General features: G+C 37.2%; 7 protein-coding genes and 2 pseudogenes across 7 annotated transcripts; 2 read left to right on the top strand and 7 right to left on the bottom strand.

Annotated features, from left to right (window-relative positions):
- The first annotated feature begins 669 nt into the window (after positions 1-669).
- LOC117635538 (heavy metal-associated isoprenylated plant protein 42-like) lies at positions 670-1,448 on the top strand. The gene is made up of 2 exons (XM_034369842.1): positions 670-733; positions 829-1,448. The coding sequence occupies exons 1-2, from the start codon at positions 670-672 to the stop codon at positions 1,446-1,448; spliced, it is 684 nt and encodes a 227-aa protein (XP_034225733.1).
- Positions 1,449-2,785: 1,337 nt separating this feature from the next.
- On the bottom strand, positions 2,786-3,391 carry LOC117635878 (annotated as a pseudogene).
- A 2,022-nt stretch (positions 3,392-5,413) lies between these two features.
- LOC117635537 (mavicyanin-like) lies at positions 5,414-6,062 on the bottom strand. The gene is made up of 2 exons (XM_034369840.1): positions 5,882-6,062; positions 5,414-5,760 (listed from the first exon to the last, which is right to left on the bottom strand). Exons 1-2 carry the CDS (start codon positions 6,060-6,062, stop codon positions 5,414-5,416), a joined length of 528 nt encoding a protein of 175 aa, XP_034225731.1.
- A 1,903-nt stretch (positions 6,063-7,965) lies between these two features.
- On the bottom strand, positions 7,966-8,920 carry LOC117635536 (umecyanin-like). The gene is made up of 3 exons (XM_034369839.1): positions 8,728-8,920; positions 8,353-8,612; positions 7,966-8,037 (listed from the first exon to the last, which is right to left on the bottom strand). Exons 1-3 carry the CDS (start codon positions 8,918-8,920, stop codon positions 7,966-7,968), a joined length of 525 nt encoding a protein of 174 aa, XP_034225730.1.
- Positions 8,921-11,104: 2,184 nt separating this feature from the next.
- On the bottom strand, positions 11,105-11,900 carry LOC117635535 (cucumber peeling cupredoxin-like). The gene is made up of 2 exons (XM_034369838.1): positions 11,699-11,900; positions 11,105-11,589 (listed from the first exon to the last, which is right to left on the bottom strand). Exons 1-2 carry the CDS (start codon positions 11,898-11,900, stop codon positions 11,105-11,107), a joined length of 687 nt encoding a protein of 228 aa, XP_034225729.1.
- A 1,295-nt stretch (positions 11,901-13,195) lies between these two features.
- Positions 13,196-16,080, bottom strand: LOC117635811 (glucan endo-1,3-beta-glucosidase 14-like). Its single transcript, XM_034370179.1, has 3 exons — positions 15,642-16,080; positions 13,712-14,754; positions 13,196-13,501 (listed from the first exon to the last, which is right to left on the bottom strand). The coding sequence occupies exons 1-3, from the start codon at positions 15,706-15,708 to the stop codon at positions 13,415-13,417; spliced, it is 1,197 nt and encodes a 398-aa protein (XP_034226070.1). The 5' UTR covers positions 15,709-16,080; the 3' UTR covers positions 13,196-13,414.
- A 3,244-nt stretch (positions 16,081-19,324) lies between these two features.
- LOC117634765 lies at positions 19,325-21,769 on the bottom strand (annotated as a pseudogene).
- Positions 21,770-22,150: 381 nt separating this feature from the next.
- On the top strand, positions 22,151-24,317 carry LOC117634366 (thylakoid lumenal 16.5 kDa protein, chloroplastic). Its single transcript, XM_034368448.1, has 4 exons — positions 22,151-22,636; positions 23,334-23,473; positions 23,727-23,799; positions 23,997-24,317. The coding sequence occupies exons 1-4, from the start codon at positions 22,258-22,260 to the stop codon at positions 24,104-24,106; spliced, it is 702 nt and encodes a 233-aa protein (XP_034224339.1). The 5' UTR covers positions 22,151-22,257; the 3' UTR covers positions 24,107-24,317.
- A 136-nt stretch (positions 24,318-24,453) lies between these two features.
- LOC117635378 (methyl-CpG-binding domain-containing protein 11-like) lies at positions 24,454-27,376 on the bottom strand. Its single transcript, XM_034369709.1, has 3 exons — positions 27,040-27,376; positions 26,808-26,896; positions 24,454-25,652 (listed from the first exon to the last, which is right to left on the bottom strand). The coding sequence occupies exons 2-3, from the start codon at positions 26,883-26,885 to the stop codon at positions 24,759-24,761; spliced, it is 972 nt and encodes a 323-aa protein (XP_034225600.1). The 5' UTR covers positions 26,886-26,896; positions 27,040-27,376; the 3' UTR covers positions 24,454-24,758.
- Positions 27,377-27,796: the final 420 nt, after the last annotated feature.

The following is a 27,796-nucleotide window of genomic DNA, read 5'->3' as shown; positions in this document are numbered from 1 at the left end:
ATACATCAGAAAATATATATATGCCAAGAGTTATTTATTTTTTTCAGAATCTTTTGACCTTTTTTTGGGTATGTTAATTATTAGATTTTCTAAGCCTTGCATTGCTTCACCAGGAATCTTAAACCCTTTCTTTTCCTTTCCTTTCTTGATGCTTAAGAATAAACGGCAACCAAGGAAAGTGAACCAAAATCCAATTTCATTTATGCCAATTTTAGATTTTCTTACCATTAATTCAATATTCAGGATTTTGAGCTTTCTTCCCATTTAAGTATCTCTTGAAACCAAAACAAATCACTCAAAGCGGTAATTAGTGCCCACAAAGCCCTTCATATTCTCTATATATATTTCTTACCTATCCAAAACATATTCGTCTTGAAAATTCATTTTTAATTTCTACAAAACCCATTAGTCTGATACCTCTTCTTCTATTTCTATCCTACTCTACAAGGATCTAAAGCAATTCTGATGGAGCAACATCGTGCATCCGTTCCAGTATGTATTTTTCTTTTATTTCTATTGTATTCGGTGGATACGTAAATATATATATTATTCTTTAGAGTTTTTGATTTAAATGGTCCTTGAATTTGTCCAAGTTGCATTTTGGTTATCGTATTATTCCTGATTATTTCAAATTTATGTGACAATTCCCTGCAGATTTGCACTATAAAAATGAATCTCCACTGTTGTGCAAAGTGTCCAATAAAATTGAAGGAAAAGTTGCAGAAACTCAATGGTAAATATATCTGTTTTCCACTGTTCATGATTTCATCATGCATGTGGCTCATTTATTTAGTTTATAATTTTTTTTCTTTATTTTATATTTTATAGGAGTGGAGGACATAAACATAGATCCAGAACAAGGATTATTGAAAGTTTCAGGTAACATAGACCCTATGGTTCTCACAAATATAGTCAAAAACATGGATAAAAAGGCAGAACTTTGGTCCTTCCAGAAAGAACCCTACAAAAACAATGTTAATATTGGTGCGTCTACTAAGTACAACATCCAAATTGGCGAAGATTGCTCTTGTGATGGTGATGAGGCTGAAAGCAGTTCTGATGATGAAAGCAAACGCAGTATTGTACCAAAGAAGCAACATGGAGTTCTCACTTGGGCCAAAAATGACAAGAAGAAGAAGAATGGGAAGGGATTTTCTGGCATGGGAATGGGCATGGGCATGCCTATGCCTCCTCAGCGTCGGCCACCTATGCTGCCATCTATGGGCATTCCGGCCCATAGGAGCTTTCATGGGATGCCAAGGCCAGGATACCGGCCACCAAACTCATATTATCAACCAACGTATCATAGACCGTCACCGTCACCATATGGTTACTACGGACAAATTCAGCCACCACCCTATTCTTGTTTTCAGTCAAGATCGCCACCGAAAGTTAACCCTATCATCCACTACACTAATTATGCGGACAACTATCGGTACCCCATGTAGACTGATCATATTGTTGATTGCCTAGCCCATATTTTTTTTAAATTGTTGTACATGGGTTTTGCTTTCTTGTTTGGATAAGTTCTTAATTTCTTTGTTTTGGCTCAAACATGAACTTTCTGACATTATGTTTTAAACATTTATGATCTCATAATCATTTATTTATATGTTAAAGTCCTGGTGTTTATTATTTTCTCATCGTTTGTGTTTGTGTGACTGCATGCAATTAGTAATTTTATGTTGATCCAATGTTATCTTTGAAATACACCAAAGACCTATCCTTCTTTTATAAAACCCCTCTGAGACAGAATTTACTCCTACATATACACATATTCGGATGTTATATATACTTAGTTGTACTTACTGCATGCATAATAAGGAGGTTTATTTATAAATTTTTACCGTCAATTTTCTCCAACTTCCTTGTTATGCTATAAAGCAGAGAATCGTCAGTTACATTCACCTTCACGTCAGATCAGACGAGTAGAATTGATACTAATTGAAAAAAATACTTTGATCATCTTATTCAAAAAGATTTAAATACTATAGCCGCGCAGCCATACTCTGACGGGTCTTTTTAAAAAAATGTAATTTTAATTTCTATTTTTAGAGTATAGCCGCTCGGCTATACTCCGCGGCTATACTCCTTGGTATGTTTTATCTGCTTATATGAACTTTTATTGTCCTCTGCTCTCTCATTAAATCCTTCATTTCATTCATTTGCTATCATTTTTTATTTTGGGCGGTTTTCAATTACACTTTTTTGCTCTTCTAAAATGTAAATTATGTTCCTTGATTGGCTGTCTACTCAAAATTTTCAAGCAAAGGTCTCATTTTGATCTGATGTTTTATTTCCAATCACTGTATCAAAAACCTGTGCATTTTTCATCTGAGGTTCTTGCAGTCGGTGGAGCAGTCATCTGACATGGTCGAGACCTCAACAGGCAACGTACTATTTCATTACTATTTTAGAGTTGCTTATAAATGAATGAACTATATCTGCAATTTGGAGTAGTGATTTAGGGAAAGAACACCAATGTGCTGGATAATAGATTTTTGTGGAGTTTGCTAATTAAGTCAATCATCAGTTCCCCTGTTTTCTGGTAGATGTTGGCTGAACGTTGTGGTTAATTATGATTGTTTCTATCAGCAGATGCAAATTACAACTGGAAGGTATCACACATTGCTAATCAGAAATTCATCATTGTACATCCATGATGACTTAATCAAGACCCCTTTTATAGCTGGTGAAGAACTTTGATACATGACTACATACGTCACACCGAATTAGTTAAAAGAAGTTTAGCACTATTAAATATTTAATTAATTAAGATTACATATCAAACTTTCCTGAACCCAACTTTCCTAGACAGCACAAATTTGAGGGGCAGGGATGCAGCAGGAGGAGCGTCAGCACTACTTGGACTTGGACTAGGGCTTGGACTTGCAGAGGGAGCAAAAGTAACGGCTACCTTTTGGCCTTGGGCACAGTGGCCAGCAAAGCTGCAGATGATATAAAATGTGTCTGCCGAAAGAAATTGAAAACTCGCTGGTTTCTGGAGTTGAAATAAGGGATCTGTGGAGTTGCAAATGTCAAAGTTCTCCTTGGTTACCAATGTCACGTCTTGTTCTCCTTGTGCAAACTTGAAGTCTGCATGCATCAATCATCATCATCATGTAATTAAATTAGCTAAATGGAAAAACTAAATAAATAAAAATGTAAATGGAGAGAATTGATTAATATTATTACCCAGAATGTCGTTTACTAGAAAGTTATACTAAGCCCATTCAACATAAGTGGCAGCGCCAGTCGGAGGGACAGTCCAACCCAAGTCGTCTCCTACAACATACTCTGCTGCTTCCGTCGTCTGTAACACCATTGATGCTGCTGCTGCTACTGCTACAGCAAAAACCACATTCCCATTATTCATGGAACTTTTCACCATCTTTCTCGTCCTTGTTCTTCGTGTATATATATATATATTATATGAAAACTAATGCCAGTTGATTAGGTCCGGAATGAAGTACACTGCATGCATTGCTTTCTGAAATTTATGCATATGTATATATAGAGAGGCAGATATACTTTGTTATGTTATGGGCATTGAGATCAAATTAAATTAAGCTAGAGGATATTGATTGATTGTACAAATATCTAAGTTTCAATTGCAATCTGACAAGCTGGGTATGTTATGGGTTCGATACTAATTATGTCGAAGAAAACGTAACTAAAGTTTTGCAATCCGACAAGCTGGGTAATAAGATTTTAACCTTTGTTTTGTTTGTAGTTAATTTAAATTCTACAAAACACTAACCTGCAGGCCTTGGCAACCTTGGCTGATTGTCCAACACAAAAAGCTTGACTTGGTTACATACAAGGGAACCAATGTCTCCCTTATTCACACACATAATTTGCACAAGTATTTTTCATTTATTTTTGCTAGTTTTTAGAAATTGAAACCACAAAAGTGACTTCACACTAGTATGTACAATTTTCAATTCCTTTGATACGATTTTTTGTCGTACAGCTTCCACGACATAAAATGGAAGCAGCCAAACTGATGCAAAACATAAAAAGTGCCCTCTGTTGCAATTGACATCTTCCTCGATTTTGAAATTGCTATATGTATAGGGCCCGTCTGGTAACGTTTTCGGAAAATGAAAATGATGAAACAAATTTTTTAGAATTCGAGATTGTGTCTGATATATTAATTGAAAAACATATCCAGAAAATAAAAACAGTGAAATTGAGTCTGGTAGTACAATTTAAGAATAATAATATGTAAATTATTTTTAAAGTATATTTTTGCTAATGTCTAATCTAAAAGAAATAATTAAAACAATAATAAAATTTTAATGTAAAAAAACCTAGACAAAGAATGTATAGCTTAATTGGAAAACTATTTTAGAAAATAAAAAACTATGAAAAGCAAAACAAAAATACAGTTAAATCTTTTACGAACATTCTAATTAATTTATAAAGTTAATAAATCAGAAAAAAAAAAAACAAAACGAAAGATCTATTTAAAAGAAAAAAAAACACAACCCCACTGCATCATTCTCTCTCTCTCTCTCTCTCTCTCTCTCTCTCTCTCTCTCACTGACCCAAAACCCCCTTCTCTGTCTGAGCTACATCCTCTCACTGTCTCACACTCCCTCCCTTACCCACAACCCCCGAGGGGCTCTAGCCTAGAGCCCTCCCCCACCCATCGCCCAAAACCCCCCACCTTCATTTCTTGGTACCCAAAGTCCCCCAAAAGCCATCCCGATAAAAAAATTAAAATAAAGTCCCCGAAGCCAAAGTATGACCCAGACCCAAAGTTGAATTCATGTTTTTTTGTGTGGTCATCTTGCTTTATTAACCTCATCCTCCCACGCAGAGAAGGTTTCAAACACAAAGTTGGCGGTGAGGACAGAGAGGAACAGATAGATGGTGGTGAGGACAGTGAGGAGCAGAAAGATTGCGGTGAGGACAGAGAGGAGCAGAGAGATGGCGTATCGCAGTGGTGGTGAGAGACTGAGACAAAGAGGTTGACGAGATAGCAGAGATGACGAGAAGAGAGAGAGCTTTCAGTTTTGAGTCGAGAGTGAAGTGAGATGAGAATTCATGTTTTCGTTTTCACAGAAAACAACAATTTGTTGTTTTCAACTTTTGTGCATAAGGTTTGGATCATTTTCAGAAGTCTATTTCTACGTTTTGCAAAAGCATAGCACCGAACGCGTTTTCGGTGAAAAACGGAAAATGAAAATGGACTCCCAAAACGATAACAAACGGGCCTAATTAAGCCATTCTTGAAAGCATGCAGTTTTAATGGCATAAAAAAAACCAAGAGTGGACTTAAAGAAAGTTCAAATGTTATTATTAGGGTTTCTGATCAGGCACTACATACATATAATAGTAGAAAGTGCGTCTAGTAGTTATTCATAAGGTCCTGTTGGCAAATACGAGCTAGCTAGCAAGGAATTATCTAGAGAGATTTGATCGTTGCAGGTATTATTTTCTTGAAGCCATATTCTTTCTTGGCAACAAATTTGACTGCGGCAGCATATTGTTCATCAGCATCATCAGCGCTCTGACTTTGACTTGGACTTGGAGCTGGACTTGGAGATGCAGTGGGAGCGAAGTAAAGGGCAATCTTTTGGCCTTTGGTGCAATGGCCGGCGAAGGTGCAGGTCAAATAGAACGTGCCCTCTTTTAGAAATTGAAATTCTCCTGGTTCTTTGAACACAACTAAGGGTTCCGCGGTGTTGCACGCATCAAAATCCTCCTTGGTCACCAAAGCCAAGTCTTGTTCTCCTACTGCAAAGTTAAAGGCTGTACAGTGCACAAACAAAACCATATAGATTAATTAGCGATATGCATGCCATGCCATGCCATGCCAACAACACTCCTAAAAACAAAAAGAACAAGTAATAAAAGGAAAAGTATAGCTCACCTAGAATGTCGTTTACTACCAAGCTATGCGCGGCAGCCCATGCAGCATACGTGGCGGCGCCACCCGGTGGAATGGTCCAACCAAGGTTGTCTCCTACTGTGTATTCTGCAGCGTCTGTTCCTTGTAGCATGAACACTGCAACTGCTATAGCAAGGATCATATTCATGGTTTTAGCCCCCATCTTAATTTCTTCAATATTTCTCCTACGTATGTCCTTGTGTTGTGTTCTCTGTGATGGAAGGAAGGAAGGAAGGAAGTTGGTTAGTAATTATGGTTGGGATGAAGTGAAGTCTGATTTTATAGAGGGGGGGACCTCTTGGATTTTAGGAAGCGGATGAACAAAACCCGACAAATTTCACAAAGCGATAAGTCAAAATACGCATTGTGTTTGACATCCCGAAATTGCAAGCTAATTAAGGAACATCAAACCATTAATTTATTGATACGCATAGTGATGGGTCGATATTAATTATGTCCAAACCTTAAATCATGATATATAATGAACTATATATACAAATGTGTTCATTTGTTTTTTGGAGTATAGAACACAAACCTGCAGGCCTTGGCGTGCATTTCTTGATTGCCTAAAAGGAAAAGCTCGCTTCGTAATTGATTAATGAATAGTTGTTTCTAGTAATTTGCCAGCATCTAATAATCTCACCGACAGAAGCTACAATCAACCAGCACAGCACTGATAAATGAATTGTACGTATTTATCATATAATCTTGTGGCAATAAGCTGGCTTTGAGTTATCTTGCTCTTGTTTTTGTAAAAGTTGGACTCATTTGTATTCCCCGCATATGGGTCCAAACCAATATTATATCGGAGATGTAAAATGTGATTAGTAGATCGTACAGACCTCTAATGCAAATAATTTTCGTTCATGTTGACTTTATGGGTTGATGATCTATCATCTATGCCCTTGGCACCTTTCCGCCCACAAAATTTCCGGACCATTTTGAATCAAACACGATCAACTATTCATGAGTAATCCTAGACCTGCCAGGATTGCGGATCAGGCTGACTATTCCTGCCAGAGCGTCGAGTTGACTTGGTGTCATCGAGGAATCTAGGCTGATAGTCCCCTGATTTCGCCATTACTGTGTTGCCAGGGAATTGAAATGACAGGGGTAATATGAATTCTGAGTTTCTTTATTAACAAATTAGTCATAGTTATAATCCTTGTTTGCACACATTAATGGTTTTTGTATGAAACTTTCGAGCTTGAATATGACTGATATAGAATGCCTTGAATTGACTATGCGTGATGTAGAAAGTAAAGTTTTATTTAGTTAAATTTCTTTTTTACAATATATTATATGAGAATTGCTTTGGAACGACAAGGTTAATTTTTCCGCACCACCAAGTAAGGTAGCGATGTAGAAAATCCTTTAAACCCTGAGAACTTGAGAATATGCTCTGATATCCTGTTGAACATAAGAAACTGGAGTTGTGACCTATTTGCTGGCGTAGTCTGGTTGTTGGTAGGATTTTGAAATTGTTTGACAGGTGGAAGACTTTGGGTATGGTCAAATTACAGGGGAGACTCTGCCGAATTTTCGGCAGAAGTCGGAAGAGAATTTAATTAAAGAAAGGTAAAAAGGTCATTTGTGTCCGACATTCACCAGGTGTCGGACACGCACAGGAGTCGACTCGGTTTTCAAAGCGAAAATTGGGTCGGGTCCTGTCAGTATTACTGTAGTATTCTATAATCACTCTAATCACTCCACCAGGACATGTTAGCTTCGAGTCTATCTATAGGTAATATAATTAATGTAAATGAATATCTTCTTGTAGAGGTTTGGCTTTGCGTTGTTTCTTAATCTTCCATTTTAATTTTCATTCCATAGGACCATAATTTTTGTAAAATTTGATGTCATGCTTCTTGTCCTATACGTAGTGCCAAATCCTTGTATTGGGTTTCGGATCATGATTTCATTATTTGGGTTTATGGATCACACCACATCCACATGCACATACAGTACATAGTGCCTCAAGTTATTCATAAGAAAATAGTTTTCCTCCTCTTGGCATATAGCCTACAGGAGGCAATCAATCAAAGGCAAAGCTAGCAACAAAGGAATTACATCATTACAGGCAGTAATTTCTTGAGCCCGTGTTGTTTTTTGGACACAAATTTGACCGCGGTAGCATGCTGTTGATCAGCCGCAGACAGAAATTGCAAGCTAGTTAAGGAAGCTAGCTGTCCTGTGTAATTGTAATTTTTTTACATTCGACAAAGAAAATAATCACAAAAACTGGACTTAAATATAAATATAAATTTATTATTGGGGCATATATGGATCACTCCACATGCTAAGCACAAAGTGCCTCTAGTTATTCATAAGATGACAATACTAGTACTCTTCTTGGCAACCTATTTATAGCGAGCAAGATATATTTAGAGGGACTTCATCGTTACAGGCATTAATTTCTTGAAGCCATACTCTTTCTTGGACACAAATTTGACCGCGGCAGCATCATCAGCACTTTGACTTGCAGCGGGACTTGGAGATGGAGATCCGCCTGAGGGAGCGAAGTAGAGGGCAATCTTTTGGCCTTTGGTGCAATGGCCGGCGAAGGTGCAGGTCAAATAATACATGCCCTCACTTTCAAATATAAAGTCCCCTGGTTCTTGGAACACAAACAACGGTTCGGCTGTGTTGCACGCATCAAAATCCTCCTTGGTTACTAAAGCCAAATCTTGTTCTCCAACCGCAAAGTTAAATGCTGCACAAACAACATATATGCATCTAGGTTAGCGAATTAATAATGCATACAAATATTAATGAGATAGAAAGTAATTAATTTACAATTTGGAAAGTTTCACAGAAGTATTGCTCACTTAGAATATCAGAAACTACCAAACTATGCTTGGCAGCCCATGAAGCGTAAGTGGCGGCGCCACCCGGAGGAATGGTCCAACCGAGCTCGTCACCTACTGTGTATTGTGCGGCTTCTGTTCCATGTAGCGTGAATACTGCCGCTGCTATAACAAGGACCAGCACATTGCTCACATTCATGCTTTTAGCCACCATATCTTTCTTCAATATTTCTCCTACGAGTCTCTGTGTTTGTGTTCTTGTGGAGGAAGGAAACAAGGAAGGAAGTTAGTTAGTAATATGGTCGGACTTGAAGTCTGAATTTATAGAGGGAGAGAGCTCTCGGATTTTAGGAAGCGGGTAGAGCGAGAGCCGCCAAATTTCACAACGAGACAAGTTATATCAGCATTGTGTATAGCCAGCTGTGTATGTATCCATGCTTTAATTAATTAATTGTGATGGGATGTCCCCAAAGAAAAAAAGAATTAATTAATTAATACGTAATATCTCGGAGGGTTGGGTACTGTCGATGTTAATTATGTTGACAAAGTAACGTAAAACGTTATAAATCTTGATAGCTAGCCAATCAACTTAATTTTGTGCTTATTGTGAAACACAAATGTACGTATTTTTTATGTTTAATATACGTGTTTTTTTTTAATAAAAATTTTAATAAAATACAAAAAATTTTACGTATTATACACAAAATACTCACATATTAGTGAATAATAAAAAATGTATTTAAATACTAATTATTCACTTAGCAAATAATAATTAAAACATAACTACTAATTAAAGTAATTAAACAAGAGAAATTCAGGTTAATGGGTATAGCCGCGCGGCTAAACTGTGAAAACAATTCTATTTATAGAGTACAGCCGCGTGGCTTTACTGTTGAAATAGTCTATTTACAGAGTATAGCCGTTCGGCTATACACTTTTGAAAAAACATGCCTCTTTAAAAAAATTTAAATAGTATAGCCTCCCGCTTATGCCACGGAGAAAAAAAATTCTATTTATGACTTATAGCCGGGTGGCTATACTGTTGAAATATTCTATTTGCAGAGTATAGCCACACGGCAATACCCTGAAAAATATTCTATTTATAGAATATAGCCGCCCGGCTCTACTGTTGAAATATTCTATTTACGGTGTATAGCCGCGTGGCTATACCGTGAAAAATTCTATTTATAGAGTATAGCCGCACGGATATACTGTTGAAATACTCTATTTACATAGTATAGCCGAGCGGCCATACGCTTTTATACGTTTTTAAAAAAAATTTAAATAGTATAGCCAGGCGGCTATACAGGGGTCGTTTTAATTTTGTTTTTACTAAATAGTATAGCCGAACGGCTATACGGGGAAAACAATTCTATTTATATAGTATAGCCGCGCGTGGTCTGCTTACAGAGTATAGCCGCGCGTGGTCTGCTTACAGAGTATAGCCGCTCGGCTATACTTCTTGGTATGCTTTATCTGCTTATATGAACTTTTATTGTGCTCTGCTCTCTCATTAAATCCTTCATTTCATTCATTTGCGATCATTTTTTATTTTGGGCGGTTTTCAATTACACTTTTTTGCTCTTCTAAAATGTAAATTATGTTCCTTGATTGGCTGTCTACTCAAAATTTTCAAGCAAAGGTCTCATTTTGATCTGATGTTTTATTTCCAATCACCGTATCAAAAACCTGTGCATTTTTCATCTGAGGTTCTTGCAGTCGGTGGAGCAGTCATCTGACATGGTCGAGACCTCAACAGGCAACGTACTATTTCATTACTATTTTAGAGTTGCTTATAAATGAATGAACTATATCTGCAATTTGGAGTAGTGATTTAGGGAAAGAACACCAATGTGCTGGATAATAGATTTTTGTGGAGTTTGCTAATTAAGTCAATCATCAGTTCCCCTGTTTTCTGGTAGATGTTGGCTGAACGTTGTGGTTAATTATGATTGTTTCTATCAGCAGATGCAAATTACAACTGGAAGGTATCACACATTGCTAATCAGAAATTCATCATTGTATGTATAGGGTAAATAATTTCTGTATCAGTGAGATTAAAATGTACCACCATGGCTGTTTTGTTATCTATTTTTCTGATATTTATAGTGTATCATCAGCTGTCATCGTAATAGTTGGACACAAATCCTCTCATGGACTACAAATCTCTGAAATCCAGTTAAACTAATGTGTCAAACTTTCTTGATTTTCATTTTTATATATAGGGGTATTTAGTAATTTATTTCAGTAGTACAAAATAGCAGATTAATTAAGATGATCATGATTGGCAGTCTCTAGAATAAAGCATGAAAGCACTGAACTCACATTGATGAACATAAAATAACAAATGAAAGCTTAAGGGCCGATCGAAAGAAGACTTGAGTAGTTGGACTCTAGCCTAGAAGAGGTAGAAAAGAGCAATGGCAATGGACATGAAAGTAGAAATAGCAGAAGCCAGAGACGAGGCTGAGGACGGAGGAGGTGCTGTTGTGGCTGCCCTAGTTGGTGGCGACGAAGAAGGAGTTGTGGCCTCAGAAGGAGGAGTCTCGGCTTGAGAAGAAGGAGAAGCAGAAGGAGAAGGAGAAGGAGTTTTGGGGGGTTCAGAATTAGGAGCAGGAGCAGTAGGAGTTGTGGGGGCTTCAGAATGAGGAGCAGGGGCAGGGGCAGAAGGGCCAGTGGCTATGACTTTGATGCTTAACTTTTGACCCTGGCTACAGTGAGCAGGGAAAGCACAGATGAAATAGTAATCGCCAGTTTGATTGAGGCTGTATTTGGCGGGTCCTTGGTTTTCAGGTGGGCTCAACAGATCGGTGTTGTTGCACGCATCAAAAGCTTCCTTTCCAAGTCTCGCTACGTCATGTCCTCCGGTAGTGAATTCGAACACTACAACAACAACAAAACAGAAACACAAACAAACTAATTAAGATCCTAAAATGTTAATAAGTTGGTGTCTCTCTTTGATATTTATATTTGAATTCCTATTGTAAATTACCTAGAATGTCGCCAACTTTGAAGGTGTGATTGGCAGCCCAGGAAGTATAAAATTCGGGAGCAAGAGTATTGGTCCAGCCAGAAGCGCCGCCTACGGTGTGTGTTTCAGCTTCTGCTCTTTCTATGATCAATGCCGCTGCTGCTGCTATAACAATTACAAAAACAGCAGCTCTCACATTATGACTAACTAGTTTAGACGCCATCCCTAATTATATATGGGATATGAGTGTTCACAGGTTGCCCCACCGCTATTTGGTATTTTTGTGCTTTGCCTTGCTTCTCTTACAATATATTACATGTTTATATAGATATAGGTGCAGAGAATGAGCCCTTGCATTTCATGCCCCATTTGGTTTAGTCAGATGTTGCAATAGGACAGTTGTATTCTATAATGGCATCAGCAGCAGGAACAGCACCATGTGCAGCAAAAGTCAATGACTGTAAACATGTTCCAATAGTCAACCAGAATCATATGCACAATGGGGTCGAATCACTTGGCAGCTTGGCATCTCAAGGAATATTGTGAATGGTGTTGGGGTAAATTTTAAATTTCACCACTTCATGTTATTTTAATGGAGATAGAGTGCAATACTAGTATTTCAAGTGTTAATAACAATTTTCTAAATTTACTGACAACAACTTTCATCTCATATCTCAGTGTGTCACTTGACAAGTTTCAATGGAGGGAGGATGAAGAATTACAATGATTTTTATTTTTATTTTTTAATGAAAGAAGTACAATGACCTTGAATTGGTAAATTATGTTAAATTTGGTTTATAGAATATCTCTGTCAGACCGATCAATAAGATTAATAGTTGCTTATATTATTAATATATATCTATTCTCCTTTTAAGTATATTAAAATTTAGAACTTCGATAAATGTACACCTTCTGTTAATTTGACTGTCTAATCTTTTATTAAATTGATGACGTAGCATACCATAAAAAAGAAAGGAAGCTTCTTATTGTTCCCTCCCCTGCCATGCCATGACTTATTCGTTGGTTGCCAACTTTGTATCTTTATGTCTTGAGTTTTTTTATTTAAGGCAAAAAAAGTATACGTATGTATATATATATATATATATATATATATACTGTCGTGGCAAGCAATACTGTTGAACGACTCGCCGTTTGTTAGAGGTCAAGAGTGAGAACAACAGACAATGGACGGAAGTTCTCCACGTAATCCGATTGACCGACATGATTTTGCGGCCAACTTTCAGTTTTGGTATCTCTAGTTTAAACTGCTCCATGTACTGTACGTATGGCCCTCCTTCACGTGGAGGGGTATTTTTGTCTACTCAAGCCAGCAACTTATTCATCTCTCTCTTCGCTATTTTTCACGTTACATGGTTCTTTCTTGGGAGATTCGTGTTTACCTTCATCATTGATCCTAAAATCAATTGTTTCAACATCTTGGAAAAAAAAAACATTTTTGTCTGCATATCTTAAACAGCTTTTCTATTCTTATTTATTTATAAATATGACGCCCCAAGAAGCCTTAAAAAAGTGGTTGGAAATCATGAGACGAGAGAGTAAATGGAACAAAAGGAGTTGTAGAAAAAGCAAAACTGATATACATTTCCTTTGATGGATAAACTTAATACGCAATATAGCTAGCTGCTACCATACAATTTTCGAATCAATGTTACGTTTATACTTTTGAAGGAGACGTGATCAACTCCGACTGCTGCTGCTGCCTGGTTTGCTCAATCATCATCTCAAAAACAGAAGAAATGCTGCCGCCATAGAGATTGGTAATATCAAGTATTGCGAGCGAGACCAGCCTCGAGCTCCAATATCCTGTAAAAGAAACAGAACAAAAAGAAACTAATGAATTCCTTTTGTTTGCACACTGCACACCAAAGTAATGGGATTCAATTTTATTCATTTTATTTGTTCAAACAAGCTTCTTTTATTTTCAGCAAGAATTCCAATTCATGCAAATCCAATCTCCAAGACATTAATTAGCATTCAGATTACTTAGTTCAAGGGAGGTAAGGAAACTTGTACCTTCGAAGATAAGCGCAACGAATCTGCAGATGATGATACAAGTCCATGAAACCCAATGTCATATGCAATGGTCCCATCAGGCTTGTACAGTCCAAAATTTCTCTCAGAAGTTGGCCCTGGTTTCAAGTTCTCATTAAATATGGCAAAAATATATGCCTTCACTACAGACTTTGGTCGGAGAGGGGTCCCTTTTTTCTTTGCTAGCCTTTTACGTAGATTATAATTATATGTCCTGGCATTATTTACTGTAGCTGCAGCTTCACTGTCATCTCCACGTGAAGCCCACCCTGTCTCTGTAATGATAACTTCCATCTTTTTGAATCCAGTATCTTCCAATGCTGCATAGGCTGCATCAATCTGAGCATCAAGCATGTTATCATAATGAAGGTCAGTCTTTGGATCAGAAATCCCCTGAGTTTTCTGGAAAAGAGCATAATTAATATCAATGTTCTCCGGATCACTCATGTAGGCAAGGAATGGGTAAGCATTTAAACAGAAAGGAGACCCGATTTCTGAGAAGAACTCCAAAAGTGGCTTCATGTATTGCTGTTTAACATTATCTCTGAATATACAGGAAGAGGGAGGGAAGGAATTAGCAAAAACAGCCTGTGAATGGGCAGTGGTAATCTGAACTACATCAGTTAATCCTAGCTCCTTTATTGCATTATAGATATTTTTAACTGCACCCAACAGAGCTCCCCACAATTCATAATCAGTCCCACCTAATACTTCATTGCCCACAGCAATCCCACGGATTCGTGTTTCAGGAAGGAATGCCTGCACATTTTCTTTAACCCAATCCATTGCATGGTCCTCATTGGCACTCATGTCTTTCAGGTATCCATTTGGAAGTCCTACCACTAAATCAAGCCCAGTCCCGCTAAAAGCCTTGAGAACACTGTGATCAGCATCATATATCCTGACATTCTTTATCTTTGCTGCTCTGAGAAGAGTAGCAACTTTATCAGGAGAAGGGATGTTATCTGCAATTCTTCCATAATTTATTCCATAGGCTCCAGTGAATGCTTGTACTGCCACAGAGGCTGGGAAAGAACACAAACAGCACCATCAACCATTTGTTCATGTGGTAATGAAAGACAATGGCAACATATTATGTGCCATATTTTACACTCAAATTAGCATAGCAATTATTCCAGTCAACCAACCACAGAGATTGGTAGAGAACCAGTTTGGGCTTAATTCCACCATAAAATAGGCTCTCCATCTTCTTTTTTTAATGGGAAGGGAGACAGATCTCTTCTGTTTATACAATTTCAAGGAAAGCACACCACTTCAAATGGAATCATTAAACTGAACATTTTGAATTTTCATGAAACCGTGTGATAAAACCCAATAACCATAAACAGTAGATTTTGTTTTATTTTTAATCTTCAAAGATTCTTATACATTGAAAAGACTGTAGTATCATCTGTACACTTTGAAAAGTAGGAGTAATCAACTGGAAAATTATATAAACCTGTATAATAAAGAAAACAGATTATTCTATTTGAGAAGAACAAAAAAGAAAGAGAAAAGACTACAGTATCTAGCGGAGAGTCACAGAAACTTCAGTCAAATCTCTTTCACTAAGGAAAAAAAACACACACACAACTTCAGATAACCAATGAAGGAGAAAGCCAATCAATCCTCACCTAAAAACAGATACAGAGAGATACCCAAATCTCAAGATTGACCAATGTTAATATGAAACTATCACAGAGCAATCAAAATCAATAACCACTGAAATATCTAAACCCAATTTCTTCAAGAAACCAACTACCCACTGTAAATAATCACACAGAATAGATATACACTGTTCTATAACCATCCAATTCAACAAATTCAAGCAGATAGCAGTAAAAACCATAAAAACCCAACTCCACAAATCAATTGAATAATAACAATCTGATCAAAGAAAAAAGAAAGGTACCAATTAGAGTGGAGAAGACCAAGAAGACGCGAAGAAACTGAGCAAAGAACCAGAAGCTCTTCATCATGGTCTCGGAATAAAAACTGACAACAAAGGTTTCAACTTTTGGCAAAGATCCCGATATGGGTTGGTGAGGAGGACCAAACAAAGAGCAAAACTGACAAATAAAAACAGTTCAAATTCAATGCAGTGCTTCTTCTTCCTCAGGCATGCCATAAGGCATTAATGACTAACACCCCTTTCAATCTGTCTCTTTCATTGACACTGCTCTCTTTCAAGTTGCCGACTCTGTGTCAGGCAAAGTGTGATTAAGAAGGAGAAGATTAACAAAACTGGGTTTTGGCTGTCGTTTTGTGTTGTGATGGATCAAAGGGAGTTGAGGTTTTGGGCGTTTGGCCGTTTTTATAGAGTTTTTCTGTGCCTTTACTTTACTGTTTATGCAAAGTTTGTGTGTGCGCCCACGGCTCTCGCTCTTATTGGTCGAAGTTCTTTTTTTATATATTTCTTTTCCACTTTGGACTTTCACTTTGCTTGGGCGGAATTTACTTGACCACTTTCTTTTTCTCAACTGCCAATAGGAGGATGCCATGTTTCAAACAACCTGGCTCATTTTTGTGCAGAACCTCACGCGCTTGCTTTTAGCAAAGTACTTACTAAACCACTACCCTCTCCTCCTTCCCTTCCTAAAACAACAACAACAACAACAACACCGACCTTGGTCGTCAGCACCCTGATCAGGGACAAAAAACAATCATAAACAATAATAAAAGTGGAAGCTTACTGAGAAAATAATTGAATCTAAACAAAATCAATCACCAATTTGATGAATTATTGTTTTGGTCAATGGGGTAGGTCTAGGAGTTGTTTGGCGTCTGGCAAACTAGTCCTTCGCTCTTTTATCAAAGGTTAAGTTAAAGCAGGCCATAGGGTAAACAATAGGAACCACACAATGAAATCAACAATGGGTTTTATCCTTCCAAATATAATGTTTGAGATATTGAGTTTCGTTTCTTTCTTTTTTGTCATTCGCTAGGAAGAGGTAAGGGGGAGTATTATATTGAGTTTTTTTTTTTCTTTTACATATCCCAAAAATAAAACACAGAAAAAGGATGTAGAGAGATTAAGCTAATTTGAACATGCTTGATAGCACTAATTTTTGTCATATTCCTCTCTTTTAGAATGCGCGTGGACAATTTTTGTCCCATTGAAACTCCTTGACCGTTCCTCTTGTCCTTCGGTCCGACATTGCTGCCTTCCAGTTACTTTGGTACGACTATCCTCCATACACGTGGGAAGAAAATGAAGAACATTATTTAGTTTCTGTATGACTCATATGATATGAGCATTGAAAAATTGAACACCATTTCTCAGAAAGGTTGAGAATTATAGAACCATTTTTCAGAAATGATGATGCAAATACTGTGAGGCCAAGATTGTGTTTTCTTAGAAATGAAGTATACAAGAAGCAAAGCAAACACACTGATCTGTGTGTGACCTACTTTGTAATTAGTATTCACTTTAACCTAAAAAGTAACTTTTCCATTCCATTAAACAAAATCTTTTTATTTATTTGCTGACTTGTCAAAACTCCTTTCCAAATTCATGTTTTTTGTTTTCTTTCTCTCAAAATTTTCATAGTGGGCATATAGAGATGGAAAAAAGAAGGAAGTTTTATCATGGAAGTTGAAGGATCACAATCTCCATGTATACTTCATATATGTCTTTACTTATTTCACAAGTTCAGACCAGAAAAAACTTATTTCACAAGTTCAGACAAAAAAAAAAAAACTTATTTCACAAGATAAGAGAAAAAAATTATATTGGGTTGCTCAAGTAAAATAAAATAAATGTCAGCTATAATGATTGGGCACAAAAATACAAATGCAAAATCCATGTATCAAACACTCAAAGTGTCATCTCTCAGTTAACTTTTTCCCATTATTGTTAAGTTTTCCTTACTTTCTTTTTTCTTTCTTTTGTTCCTCCTTCCTTATGAATCGATCATAGAGAGAAGAGGAAGAGTTAGAACAAGGAAGGCAAACTATGCAGTGAGCCTGGAAAACTGTAATGATGCCAATTTCCAAGTTATGCCTTAACTAGGTACTCGTTTTCCTTTAAAAAGGAAAATGTAATTATGCTCTGTTTTCAAGTTTTAAGACAATTAGAACCTGATTCCATATTCTTCTTCCACACAATTATTCCGCACATGCATTTGACTTGCATACTAGAAATGCAATACCGTATACGATCCAAAAATCGTTTCTATAATACGTTTTATGGGTATTTTCTTCTTAGGCCAATAAAAATTTTAAGTATGAGTTACTGAATTTGGATTCAGTTTCTTTTAGATTGTCTGCCCGCCAGTTCATAAAGTTTTGGTAATGGAAAGAGGTTTGTAATGCCTGAGGCATTAATTAGTTATCAACATTCCGCCTGCTAATTTGATATATTAAAGCTAACTGATGTTCTGGAAAGAAGCAAAGGGTGGTTTACTTAGAGGACAAGAGACTTGGTAGCCTCCCTCAACAAGCACTTTGTCTTTTGAGTTTTGTTTTTCATATTTGTCTTTTGAGTTTTGTTTTTCATAACCTTTTTACTTTCTAATTATTTAAAAAGCCATTTTAAGCAGTAAACGCGTATGTTGCTATATGATCCCACTAAGCTCAGTCCCAGTGGAGGTGAAGAAGCCACTTTTGTTTGTTGGAATATATGCACCAAGTGTGGAAAAAGCTGAGCTCTAAACAAATTAAGAGGTGGAGACTCCTTTGTAATGTTTGATATACTTTTTAAGGAAAATAATATCTATAATGTACACACACACACACACACACAGAGAGAGAGAGAGAGAGAGAGAGAGAGAGAGAGATGTTTAATGGGTGGGTGATGAATGAGAGGGTTGTCTCTTTTGAGCTGGTTTAAAAAGAGAGATGAATTTGGCCATTCTGGTAGTAAATGTGAAATCACAAAAGTGATGGATCGATCAAAAAGATCGTTATAAATAGAGAAAGGAAAAAGAAGTTGCTTTAGCCTTTAGCCATACCAACTGATATGGGAATCTACTTTTACATCCACTGTTTGTTGTTGAAATTATAATATTAGCCATGGAGCACGGAGGCTTTTTCTGTTGTACTAGTTTAGAACTGAGAAATCCATCCAGGGAGGGGCCCATTTTAACATTCCCCTTGATTTAGGATTGGTAAACTTGGATCCTACATTTACTCAGTTGGGGTTTGATTGGGCATCACTTAGACCTGCAATTTGCTAATTTGATCCCACTAGCCCATTTGCTGACTCCTGTGTGATTGCCTTTATTGGCCATGGAATAACTTTTGAGACAAGGATTTGGTTTTAGGCAAAGAGAAATTGAGAAAAAGGGACATGACTGCAGCTGAATGAAGTAGTATTTTCTTGTGCTTGGAAGTGGTAGATGAGATGAGATGAGAAAGGGTCGACTATTGTTAGACAAGTTTTGATTTGAGTATTAAAACTTGAGAAAGAAGGAAAATGTTCCTTTCATTCATATAATGATAGGGGGCAAAATTGATGAACCATTTTCAAATGCTGAGTTGGTTTTGATAGTTAATGACGTTGGATGGCTCTGACTAGTATATGGATTGATGGGGACATTGTAGCACTACAGCTTCCCTATTTTTAATTCAGTACCTCTGGATTTCCCCAGCAAAAATAGCAGACGATAAGGTAAAAAGAATTTTTAAAATAAATTTAAATTAAAAAAAAGAAAAGAAATGAGCACTGAAATTCTCTCTACTGTTGTCTGGTTTGCTCAAGCATCATTTTAAAAGCAGAATCAATGCTGCAGCAGAGATTGGTAACATCAAGTATTGCGACTGAGACCAAACGTGAGCTCCAATATGCTGTTCTAACAGTGTACATAAAGAAACAGAACAAAAAGAAACCAATGAGATGAGGAAGCACTTCCAATAATATAGTAATTCAGGTAACAAGATCAAAGCGTTGCAATGGCAATCTAAGACAACGTAATGGGATTGAAGTTTATTCATTGTTTCTTCAACCAAATATCATTTATATTTAGGAAGAACACAAATCATGCAAACCCAAATAAGCATTCAGATGACTTAGTTTATGGGAGCTTAGGAAACTTGTACCTTTAAAGATAAAAGCAACGAATATTCAGATGATGAATTTGCAGATATTGACTCTCCAGATAATGAATCTGCAAATATTGACTCTGGAAATGACAAATCTGCAGAAGATGAATTTGCAGTTGATGATACAAGTCCATGAAACCCAATGTCATATGCAAATGGTCCCATCAACCTTGAACAGTCCATAATTTCTCCCAGAAGTTGGCCCAGGTTTCAAGTCCTCATTAAATACGGCAAAGCCGTATGTCTTCGCTGCAAGTTTTGGCCGAAGAGGGGTCCCTTTCTCCTTTGCTAGCCCTTACGTAGATTATAATTATATATCCTTGCATTATTTACGGTGGCTGCAGTTTCATTGCCATCTTCCAATGCTTAATAGGCTGCATCAATCTGAGCGTCAAGCATGTTATCATAGTAAAGTTTAGTATTTAGACTCGAAACGAGCATAATTTATATCAATGTTTGCTGGATCAGCCATGTAGACAAGGAAAGAGGAAGCATTTAAACAGAAGAGAGACCCGATTTCCGCGAAGAGCTCCAAAAATGGCTTCATGTATTTCTGCTTAACAGTCTTTTTAAATGTGCAGGAACGAAAAAAAACAGCCTGTACATGTGGAGTGGTAATCTGAACTAAATCAGCTAATTGTAGCTTCTTTACTACCTTGTAGATGTTTTTAACTGCAACCAAAAGAGCTCCCCACAATTCAAATTCAGCCACACCTAAAACTTCATTGCCCGTACAAATCCCACGGATGAGTGTGTCAGGACGGAATGCCTGCACGTTTTCTTTAATCCAATTCATTGCTTGATCCTCATTGGCACTCATGGCTTGCAGTTATCCATTTAGAAGTGCCACCACCACTAATTCAAGCCCTGTCCCTCTGAAAGCCTTGATGGCATCATGATCAGCATCATATATTTTCATATTCTTCATCTTTGCTGCCCTGCCCTGATCAGAGAAACAACTTTATCAGGTGAAGGGATGTTATCTGCAATTCTTCCATAATTTATTCCGTAGGTTCCGGTGAATGCTTGCACCGCCACACAGGCTGGGAAAGAGCACAAACATCACCCATTTGTTCATGTACTTGGTAATGAAAGACAACACGGGGCAAGATTATATAAGTGCCATATTTTACACTCAAATTAACATAACTTACTCCAGTCTCAACCAGAAAAGAAATGTACTCCATTCAAGCACATAGATTGTGTAGAAGTTATAACCCAGTTTGGGCTTACTACAATACATATAACTTTTTTTTGGGTTACATGGCGGAGTCAAAGCCCTACATAAACAATCATCATCCAAAATATGCTCTACAGACGAAGGAAAAACATCACAACTACGCAAACCCAAGGATAAATGGTGCCCCATAGCAGCAACATAGAACCCATTTTGATTGTATAGAAAGTTACACTAATCAATACAATATGAAGCTATCATCGAGCAATCTAAGTCAAGAACCGCTAAGATATCTAAACCCAATTGCCAAAAGAAAGCAACTTTCCACTACAAACAATCACATAGATATACATTGTTCTATAACCATCCAATTCATCAAATTCAAGCACACAGCAGTTGAAACTGAGAACCCAACTCCAAAAATCAATGCAATGACAACAATCTATGAAGCAAAAGCAAAAAAAGAAAGGTACCAATTAAAAGGGAGAAGACCAAGAAGAAGTGAACAAACTGAGCAAAGAACAAGAAGCTTTTCTCATGGCCTCGGAACAAAACCCAGCAATGAAAGCTTTAATCTTTGGCAAAGATCCCGTTATGGGTTGGTGAAGTGGACCAAACGAAGAGCAAAACCGACAAATACAAACACTTGAATGCAGTGCTGCAGTGCTGCTGTGCTTCTTCTTCTTCAGGCAAGCCATGAGAGAAGTTTATGAGTACTACTCTTTACGCTTTTTCTTTCATGACCGATTTACGGTTGTTTTCTGAGGATCAGAAGAGAGTAGGGGTTTGGGGGGTTTTGGTCGTTTTGGCGGTTTTATCGAGTTACCCTGTTGCTCACTTTGACTTTGGACTTTCATACGTTTGTTTGGTTTGGAATTTACTTTTACCACTTTCTACTCATAATTCGTCAATAGGAGGATGACACGTTTGACTGAACAATGTCTGTGCAATTCCCCGCGCTTGCTTTAACCGCAGTGTTACTCGCTTCAGAGGTGGGCGCAGGATGATTTGATTCTATTTATCAATTAATCAATCATCCAGCTCTTTGTAAATTCTAAATTGTAAGGTCCAAAATTTTCCACCTGACATGAACGTTAGAAAATTCATCAATATTTTTTTCCAGATTACCATAATACCCTTGATCATTAAGAAAAATGACTGGATCAGATGACAGAATCCTGCAACCTTATCTCAAAAGTTCTAACATGTCAATTCAATACCTCTGAATTTTCCCACCAAAAAAAACCAGAAAATAAGGTAAAAGAATCGAAGAAAAACAAAAAAGAAAAGAAAAGAAAGAAGGAAAGAAATGGCCACAGCCATTCTCTCTACTGCAAACACCTTCCTCCCTTCAACTCTGTCCTCTTCTCCATCCTCTGTTGTTTCTTCTTCATTGACAATACCAACATTAGTTTGTTTCCAAAATCGAAATGGCAAGAGACCATTGGCTGTTTGCAAGGCCCTGAATGAGCCACCACAATCAGTTTCTCCAATTCTGACCAAAAGAAGCCTCTCTATCTGCTTTGCCACCAGCTTTGTCTTCTCATTGGTTGGTAAAGACTGCTCCAGTTCTAATGCAGCAATTCTAGAAGCTGATGATGATGAGGAGCTCTTGGAAAAGGTTAAAAGGGATAGAAAGAAGAGGCTTGAAAGACAGGGAGTTATCAGCTCAGCCAAAAAAGAAACAGGTTTTGTCCCTTTATTTAATTGACTTGTGTTCCATTCACTTCAAGATCGATCACAAAATGCTTCATGTTTTCTGCATGTTTAATTGATTTTCAACAAAACTTATCAATTCCCAGTTATAGAATAGGTAGCAGAATTATCTTTTCCGATGAAAAATTCGTTTACAAGTTTTGTTCATAAGTGATAAAGTTTTCTAGTTTAGGTTTTGAGGCTTCAGCTTGAAAGGTCATAGAAGCCCCCTATTTATTTTTTATTTAATAAGGCTTCTGTCTGTAAGTTTAGAAGGGTATGTTTGTGGGGGTCTGATTTTAGGTACACATGTTGGATAGCAAGCTATCTTTCGGAATTGGACGAAAACAATCTATTTTAAAGTGCTGGGAAGGCTGCATTTTGCCTGATTCCCATGTGATAATGGCAAAAAAAACAGTGGTGAATTAAAGAGCTGCTCTGTGTGTGCTACATTGTTTCTAAGTTACTAGTACAATTTGGCATTCAAATTGGAGTAGTTCAGTCTTGAGACGGCTTTGCTTTCGTTTTTCGAACTATTGAAACTAAATAACACAAAACAAATCAGCGTGTGTTTAATTCGATGGTTTTATGAGAAACTGATTATTTGATCTTGTTGACATGATCTTCTCAAATTCAGCCACCCACCATGATGCTTCCGTGACGACAATAATATGATATGTTGCATTGCAGGATATCTGCAGGAACTGGTGTACAGGCTGAGCAAAGCAGGCCAAGCCATTGAAAGCAACGATTTGCCAACAGCGAGTTCAGTTCTTGGGGCCAGCACAGATACAGATTGGGTTCAGAAGGCCAATATTGCTTTGAATAAGGTTATCCTGCTGGTTTATAAAAATAAAATTAGCACACACAATGTTCTAGATAGTTTCTTATAAGCAAGCAATGTGGCTTCTCACAGAAAACCTCAACCATCAAAACTCGCGTTTAGATTCTTGATTTCAGAATGAAGAGTTTCCATGAAGAGTTATTGCTTCTGCTATTTGTTATGTTGGCATATATTGCATAGCTTTCTGACTTTGTTTTTTTCTTTTTCTTTTTCTTCTGTTCTGTGTACCTTCTCAACAGCTAAGCTCTAGTCCTGAAGAGAAGACTGAGGTGGATACTTTCAATTCATCCTTGGCTTCATTGATATCATCAGGTGGGTTGTTAATAACTCTCGTCACTGTAAATGATTCAAGGAGATTACAGTATATTACAGAAAACGGTCCAATATCTGACTGGAAGATCATCAACATTTAGTTCAAATTACATAATATCAACATTTAGTTCAAATTACATAAGAAACATACTTTTTCTTGCATATTTGAAAACCATTTTTCTTGTGGTTTTATGCAGTTACTCGGAATGATATAGATTCCTCCAAACTTGCTTTTGTGTCTTCTGCCAACGCAATTGAGAAATGGACATCATTAACCGGGCTTATTGACCAGCTTAAGGGACTTTAAACAGACAACAAGATGATCACTGCACTTTTTTTTCTTCTTTGTATGCGAGGAAAACTAATAGTTCCATGAATTCTCTGTTTATTTTATTGGTGCAATTTGAGTTCAACGGTCTCCGTTGAGTTTCGGCTACAGTCTTCACTAAACACTACAAATTTCGATTTCATTGTTTTTCACACATAGAATTGAATTAATGGAACTTTTCATTTTTGTATGCGTTGGGCAACCCACAGCTATGGATGTTTCAGCATTTTATGATTTCAAATCTTTAGTCTTCCCATAAAACACAGAATTAACCCACCCACCATCCGGCAAAATCAACATTCAATATTAATAGCAGCTAGATCAGGTCATCTCAAGCATGGGCTTCAAAAGTGAAACGAGTTCTTAACATCACTACAATAATACAGGGCTGCATAATAGTATTACATCACCAGTATTTTACACCATAATGTTACAGAGGTCACTGACAGCTACATTCTCTCTAGTACAACAAAAGGATGGTACATTATAGGCCTAATCTAATGATCCTATAGACGGATGCTTCAATGAACAATCAGATAGCTAAAATTAACAACACTGAAACTAATGATTTTCTCAGAAATGTGAAAGGGTCAGAATGCTGGACGAGAAACCGGTGCCATTCAGCAAACCATCAAGCTTCATTGCCTGGGCCGCCATTCTCAATCACTTCTCCTTCAACCTTCTTGCCCGCTTCATGAACACCTGAACTATTTTTTCCCTCAGTGTTCCCTTTTGCTGCTTCTTTCTCCTTGATTTCTACTTCAGTGTCAATAGCAACTTCGTTATGTTTCTCTTTTTCTTCTCCTTCTACTTCATGTTTGTCCTCATCAACAATAGCAATTTTGGCTTTGCCCTGATCCGCTGTCTCTTCCTCTTTCCCTACCTCAACCTGTGGTTGCTCGCCCTTCTCTTCTACTTTTTCCCCTTCCGCATTTTCTTTTTCGGTTTGTTTTCCAAAACCAGGACCTTCAACTTCCTTCCCATCAATGGATGCTTTTGAATCTTCTGGACCTGCTTTGCTAGTTTTCTTGCACTCTTCAGCATCGCCAGGTATGTTAGCTTCTTGTTCAACTTTTGTTTCTTCAGGTTGCGCTACTTCTGTCTTGGTGTCTGCATCTGGTGCTTTTTCCTCATCTTGGTTGTCCTTCACATCATCCTTTTCCATCTCAGTATCTTCAACCTTCTCAGATTTTTCAGCAGCTTGCACATCACTAATTTTTGTCTCCTCGGCTCCTTCAGGACCAGCTTGCTTTTCTTTGCTATCCTTCTTTGCCGAAGTTGATTTTCTGCTTCGCTTCTTTGGGGGCTCACCTTCTGGTGGTGGAGTTGCTTTGGCCTTCTCACTAATCCTTGCTGATCTCCTTGGTGTCTCACCAGTGCTCCAATCAAATTCTGATACGGCAGGACCCCCAGGGTGTGCTTTCAGGTACTGTTCCAACTGTCTTTTGTTGGTGATCTCCTCTCCCGTTGGAGCTGTAAATATGATCTCATTTTTCTTAGGAGTTCCACTTTGCTTGGGCAGAAACTGCAAGTTGCAAAGACCAACCTCAGCATGTTATATTGACTTCAAAAACTGGAAAAAAAAAATACATAACGAGAGGAGTATAGATTGGAAAATTGCTTTAACTATTATTAGTAACCTCAATTAAATTTTAAAAAGTACGTGGAAATCAAATAAGATATAAATTATTGCACCATGGTTGGAAGATACTGAAACTGCACTTACAAGATAAAGGACAGTGCTCATGCACCTAATGAAATCAACAAGCACAGAGACCTAATAGTTCATTGGTGTAGCTCACTAAAGTTTCTAAGTAATGCAATTGAGGAAACTTAAATATGAAAGCTGGAAATCTAATCCAACAAATATATCTGAATAAAACCGATCCATAATTGCACACAACCTATATTCCCATTGCTCAATCAGTTCTAACAACATAAAACTGATTCGTTTGATTTTCTTGTTAAGTGGAAGCAGGTCAATCAAGGTAAAAGAGTCATTTACACTTTCGATAGACCCAGTCATGTTCGCCTAACATGTTCATTTGCCAGCCATACCATAAAAGAGATCACATGCTTAAAAGTAAGAATTATAAATAAGAAAAATAATTGAAAAAAAAAATTATCAGCAATATATTGAGGAAGGGAATTATCCCCAAATGAAATCACTGAGATTGTAATTGCCCCACTTTTATTCAAAAGTCCACATTCCAAACTGCACTTAACAAAAACAAAAACCCCAAATCCACAGATATATGAAAATGCAGAAAACCATACATGAGTTGCAAGCAGAGTTCCATGAAACAAGTACAACAATGCCCAAAATATGAGAGCGTTTCCCCCCAAAACCTTACCTGACCAACCGACACAGTTTAACCTAACAAACTATATACAAAAGCCTCAGAAGCTTAAGCATAATTACTGAAATTCAACAGAAAATGAGGAACAGCCACAAACCCTAAATAAGTACCATTAACACATCATCAAATTTTACCAGCAAAACTCACCAAATCACAAAACCCGACAAACTCAAATGAAATTTCCCAAATAAACAGGAATATAAGTAATATAGCAACCAAAGAAATGAAAATTTGATGGCTCGGAAAACTTAAAAGAGCCAAGCAAACAGAGAGAGAGAGAAGAGAGAGAGAGAGAGAGAGAGAGAGAGCAAAGAATAAACCTTCTTAACCCAACCCGAAGGAGCTGGTAGTTCTAAGGACACAACCTCCTCACCCTCTTTCTCCACTGAGCTTGCCATTTCACTTTCACCTACCAAAATTCAACCAAATTCAACCCCCCAAAAAAAAAACTCCTGAATTTAATAAGCAGAGTACATAATAAAACTTTGATTAGAGAAAAAAAAAGGGAAAAATAAAATGCAACAAGCACTAAGCTAGAGAGAAGTTGCTTACTTTCTCTGCAAAATTTGAAGTCTTTGAAATCGATGAAGGGGAAAAGAGGGCTAACTGAATATGAACAGAGGCAACTATAACAGACACGTTGTTGAATCAGGGCATTTGTGCTTGTGTTTCTCTCTCTAACCCAAAGAGTTCGAGAGCTGGTCTGTGATTTTGGTGCTGGGTATTTGGATTCGTCACGGTAATATAGTGAAGCGACACGTGTCCCAGATCGGAGTTTATGAACGGCTTAGATTGTGCCTGCGTAAATTGGTTGGTTTTGACTTCGGATGACTGTGAGTCACCGCTCGGGGTTGTGACGCTCGTCTTCGCGATTACTTTGGATTTACAACCATACAATCACTACGGTGGACAAGAGAGGCTGCAAGAGCTCATATTTTGAATTTCAAAAATGGTCTGTAGAAAGAACAAAAAAAGAAGAATATCCAGCATTTGGAAAGTCAGTTAATAAATTGAAGAAATAAAAATCTTTGGGGATGATAATCTGTGTAATTTAATAAAAATAGGAATTGCCCAAAAGAAAAAGATAATATAATATAATAAAATTTATTATAAATTTGACCAACCAGTTTGTTAATGTAATTTATAGAAAGGAAAACTCAAACTTGAATGCAAAAAGTAAATTGGCCTAATTTCGTCTGTTAGTCAGCAATTAGTTAGAATCCCATTAAATTTCAAATTTCAGTTCAGTGTAAAAAAGGAAATTACCATATGGTTACTATGTGTTGTCGGATTGACTTAGGTTTAAGAC

This window comes from Prunus dulcis, chromosome 7 (genome assembly GCF_902201215.1).
Source record: "Prunus dulcis chromosome 7, ALMONDv2, whole genome shotgun sequence".
Classification (NCBI taxonomy): Eukaryota; Viridiplantae; Streptophyta; class Magnoliopsida; order Rosales; family Rosaceae; genus Prunus; species Prunus dulcis.
Note: the sequence above shows the minus strand (reverse complement) of the source record. Positions and strands in the feature narration are given on the sequence as shown.

What these genes read in the sequence shown, in the direction of transcription:
- LOC117635538 (XM_034369842.1), top strand. Translation starts at nt 670, where the DNA reads ATGAATCTCCACTGTTGTGCAAAGTGTCCAATAAAATTGAAGGAAAAG. An exon ending in AAAGTTGCAGAAACTCAATG is followed by an intron (nt 734 to 828) that starts GTAAATATATCT and finishes TATATTTTATAG; the next exon opens with GAGTGGAGGACATAAACATA.
- LOC117635537 (XM_034369840.1), bottom strand. Translation starts at nt 6,062, where the DNA reads ATGGGGGCTAAAACCATGAATATGATCCTTGCTATAGCAGTTGCAGTG. An exon ending in GGTAGTAAACGACATTCTAG is followed by an intron (nt 5,761 to 5,881) that starts GTGAGCTATACT and finishes TGCACTGTACAG; the next exon opens with CCTTTAACTTTGCAGTAGGA.
- LOC117635536 (XM_034369839.1), bottom strand. Translation starts at nt 8,920, where the DNA reads ATGGTGGCTAAAAGCATGAATGTGAGCAATGTGCTGGTCCTTGTTATA. An exon ending in GGTAGTTTCTGATATTCTAA is followed by an intron (nt 8,613 to 8,727) that starts GTGAGCAATACT and finishes TTGTTTGTGCAG; the next exon opens with CATTTAACTTTGCGGTTGGA. An exon ending in GTGCTGATGATGCTGCCGCG is followed by an intron (nt 8,038 to 8,352) that starts GTCAAATTTGTG and finishes GCTGATCAACAG; the next exon opens with CATGCTACCGCGGTCAAATT.
- LOC117635535 (XM_034369838.1), bottom strand. Translation starts at nt 11,900, where the DNA reads ATGGCGTCTAAACTAGTTAGTCATAATGTGAGAGCTGCTGTTTTTGTA. An exon ending in CAAAGTTGGCGACATTCTAG is followed by an intron (nt 11,590 to 11,698) that starts GTAATTTACAAT and finishes TTGTTGTTGTAG; the next exon opens with TGTTCGAATTCACTACCGGA.
- LOC117635811 (XM_034370179.1), bottom strand. Translation starts at nt 15,708, where the DNA reads ATGATGAAGAGCTTCTGGTTCTTTGCTCAGTTTCTTCGCGTCTTCTTG. An exon ending in GGTCTTCTCCACTCTAATTG is followed by an intron (nt 14,755 to 15,641) that starts GTACCTTTCTTT and finishes GTTCTTTCCCAG; the next exon opens with CCTCTGTGGCAGTACAAGCA. An exon ending in CGTTGCGCTTATCTTCGAAG is followed by an intron (nt 13,502 to 13,711) that starts GTACAAGTTTCC and finishes TTTCTTTTACAG; the next exon opens with GATATTGGAGCTCGAGGCTG.
- LOC117634366 (XM_034368448.1), top strand. Translation starts at nt 22,258, where the DNA reads ATGGCCACAGCCATTCTCTCTACTGCAAACACCTTCCTCCCTTCAACT. An exon ending in CCAATATTGCTTTGAATAAG is followed by an intron (nt 23,474 to 23,726) that starts GTTATCCTGCTG and finishes CCTTCTCAACAG; the next exon opens with CTAAGCTCTAGTCCTGAAGA. An exon ending in GGCTTCATTGATATCATCAG is followed by an intron (nt 23,800 to 23,996) that starts GTGGGTTGTTAA and finishes GGTTTTATGCAG; the next exon opens with TTACTCGGAATGATATAGAT.
- LOC117635378 (XM_034369709.1), bottom strand. Translation starts at nt 26,885, where the DNA reads ATGGCAAGCTCAGTGGAGAAAGAGGGTGAGGAGGTTGTGTCCTTAGAA. An exon ending in CTTCGGGTTGGGTTAAGAAG is followed by an intron (nt 25,653 to 26,807) that starts GTTTATTCTTTG and finishes TGCAACTTGCAG; the next exon opens with TTTCTGCCCAAGCAAAGTGG.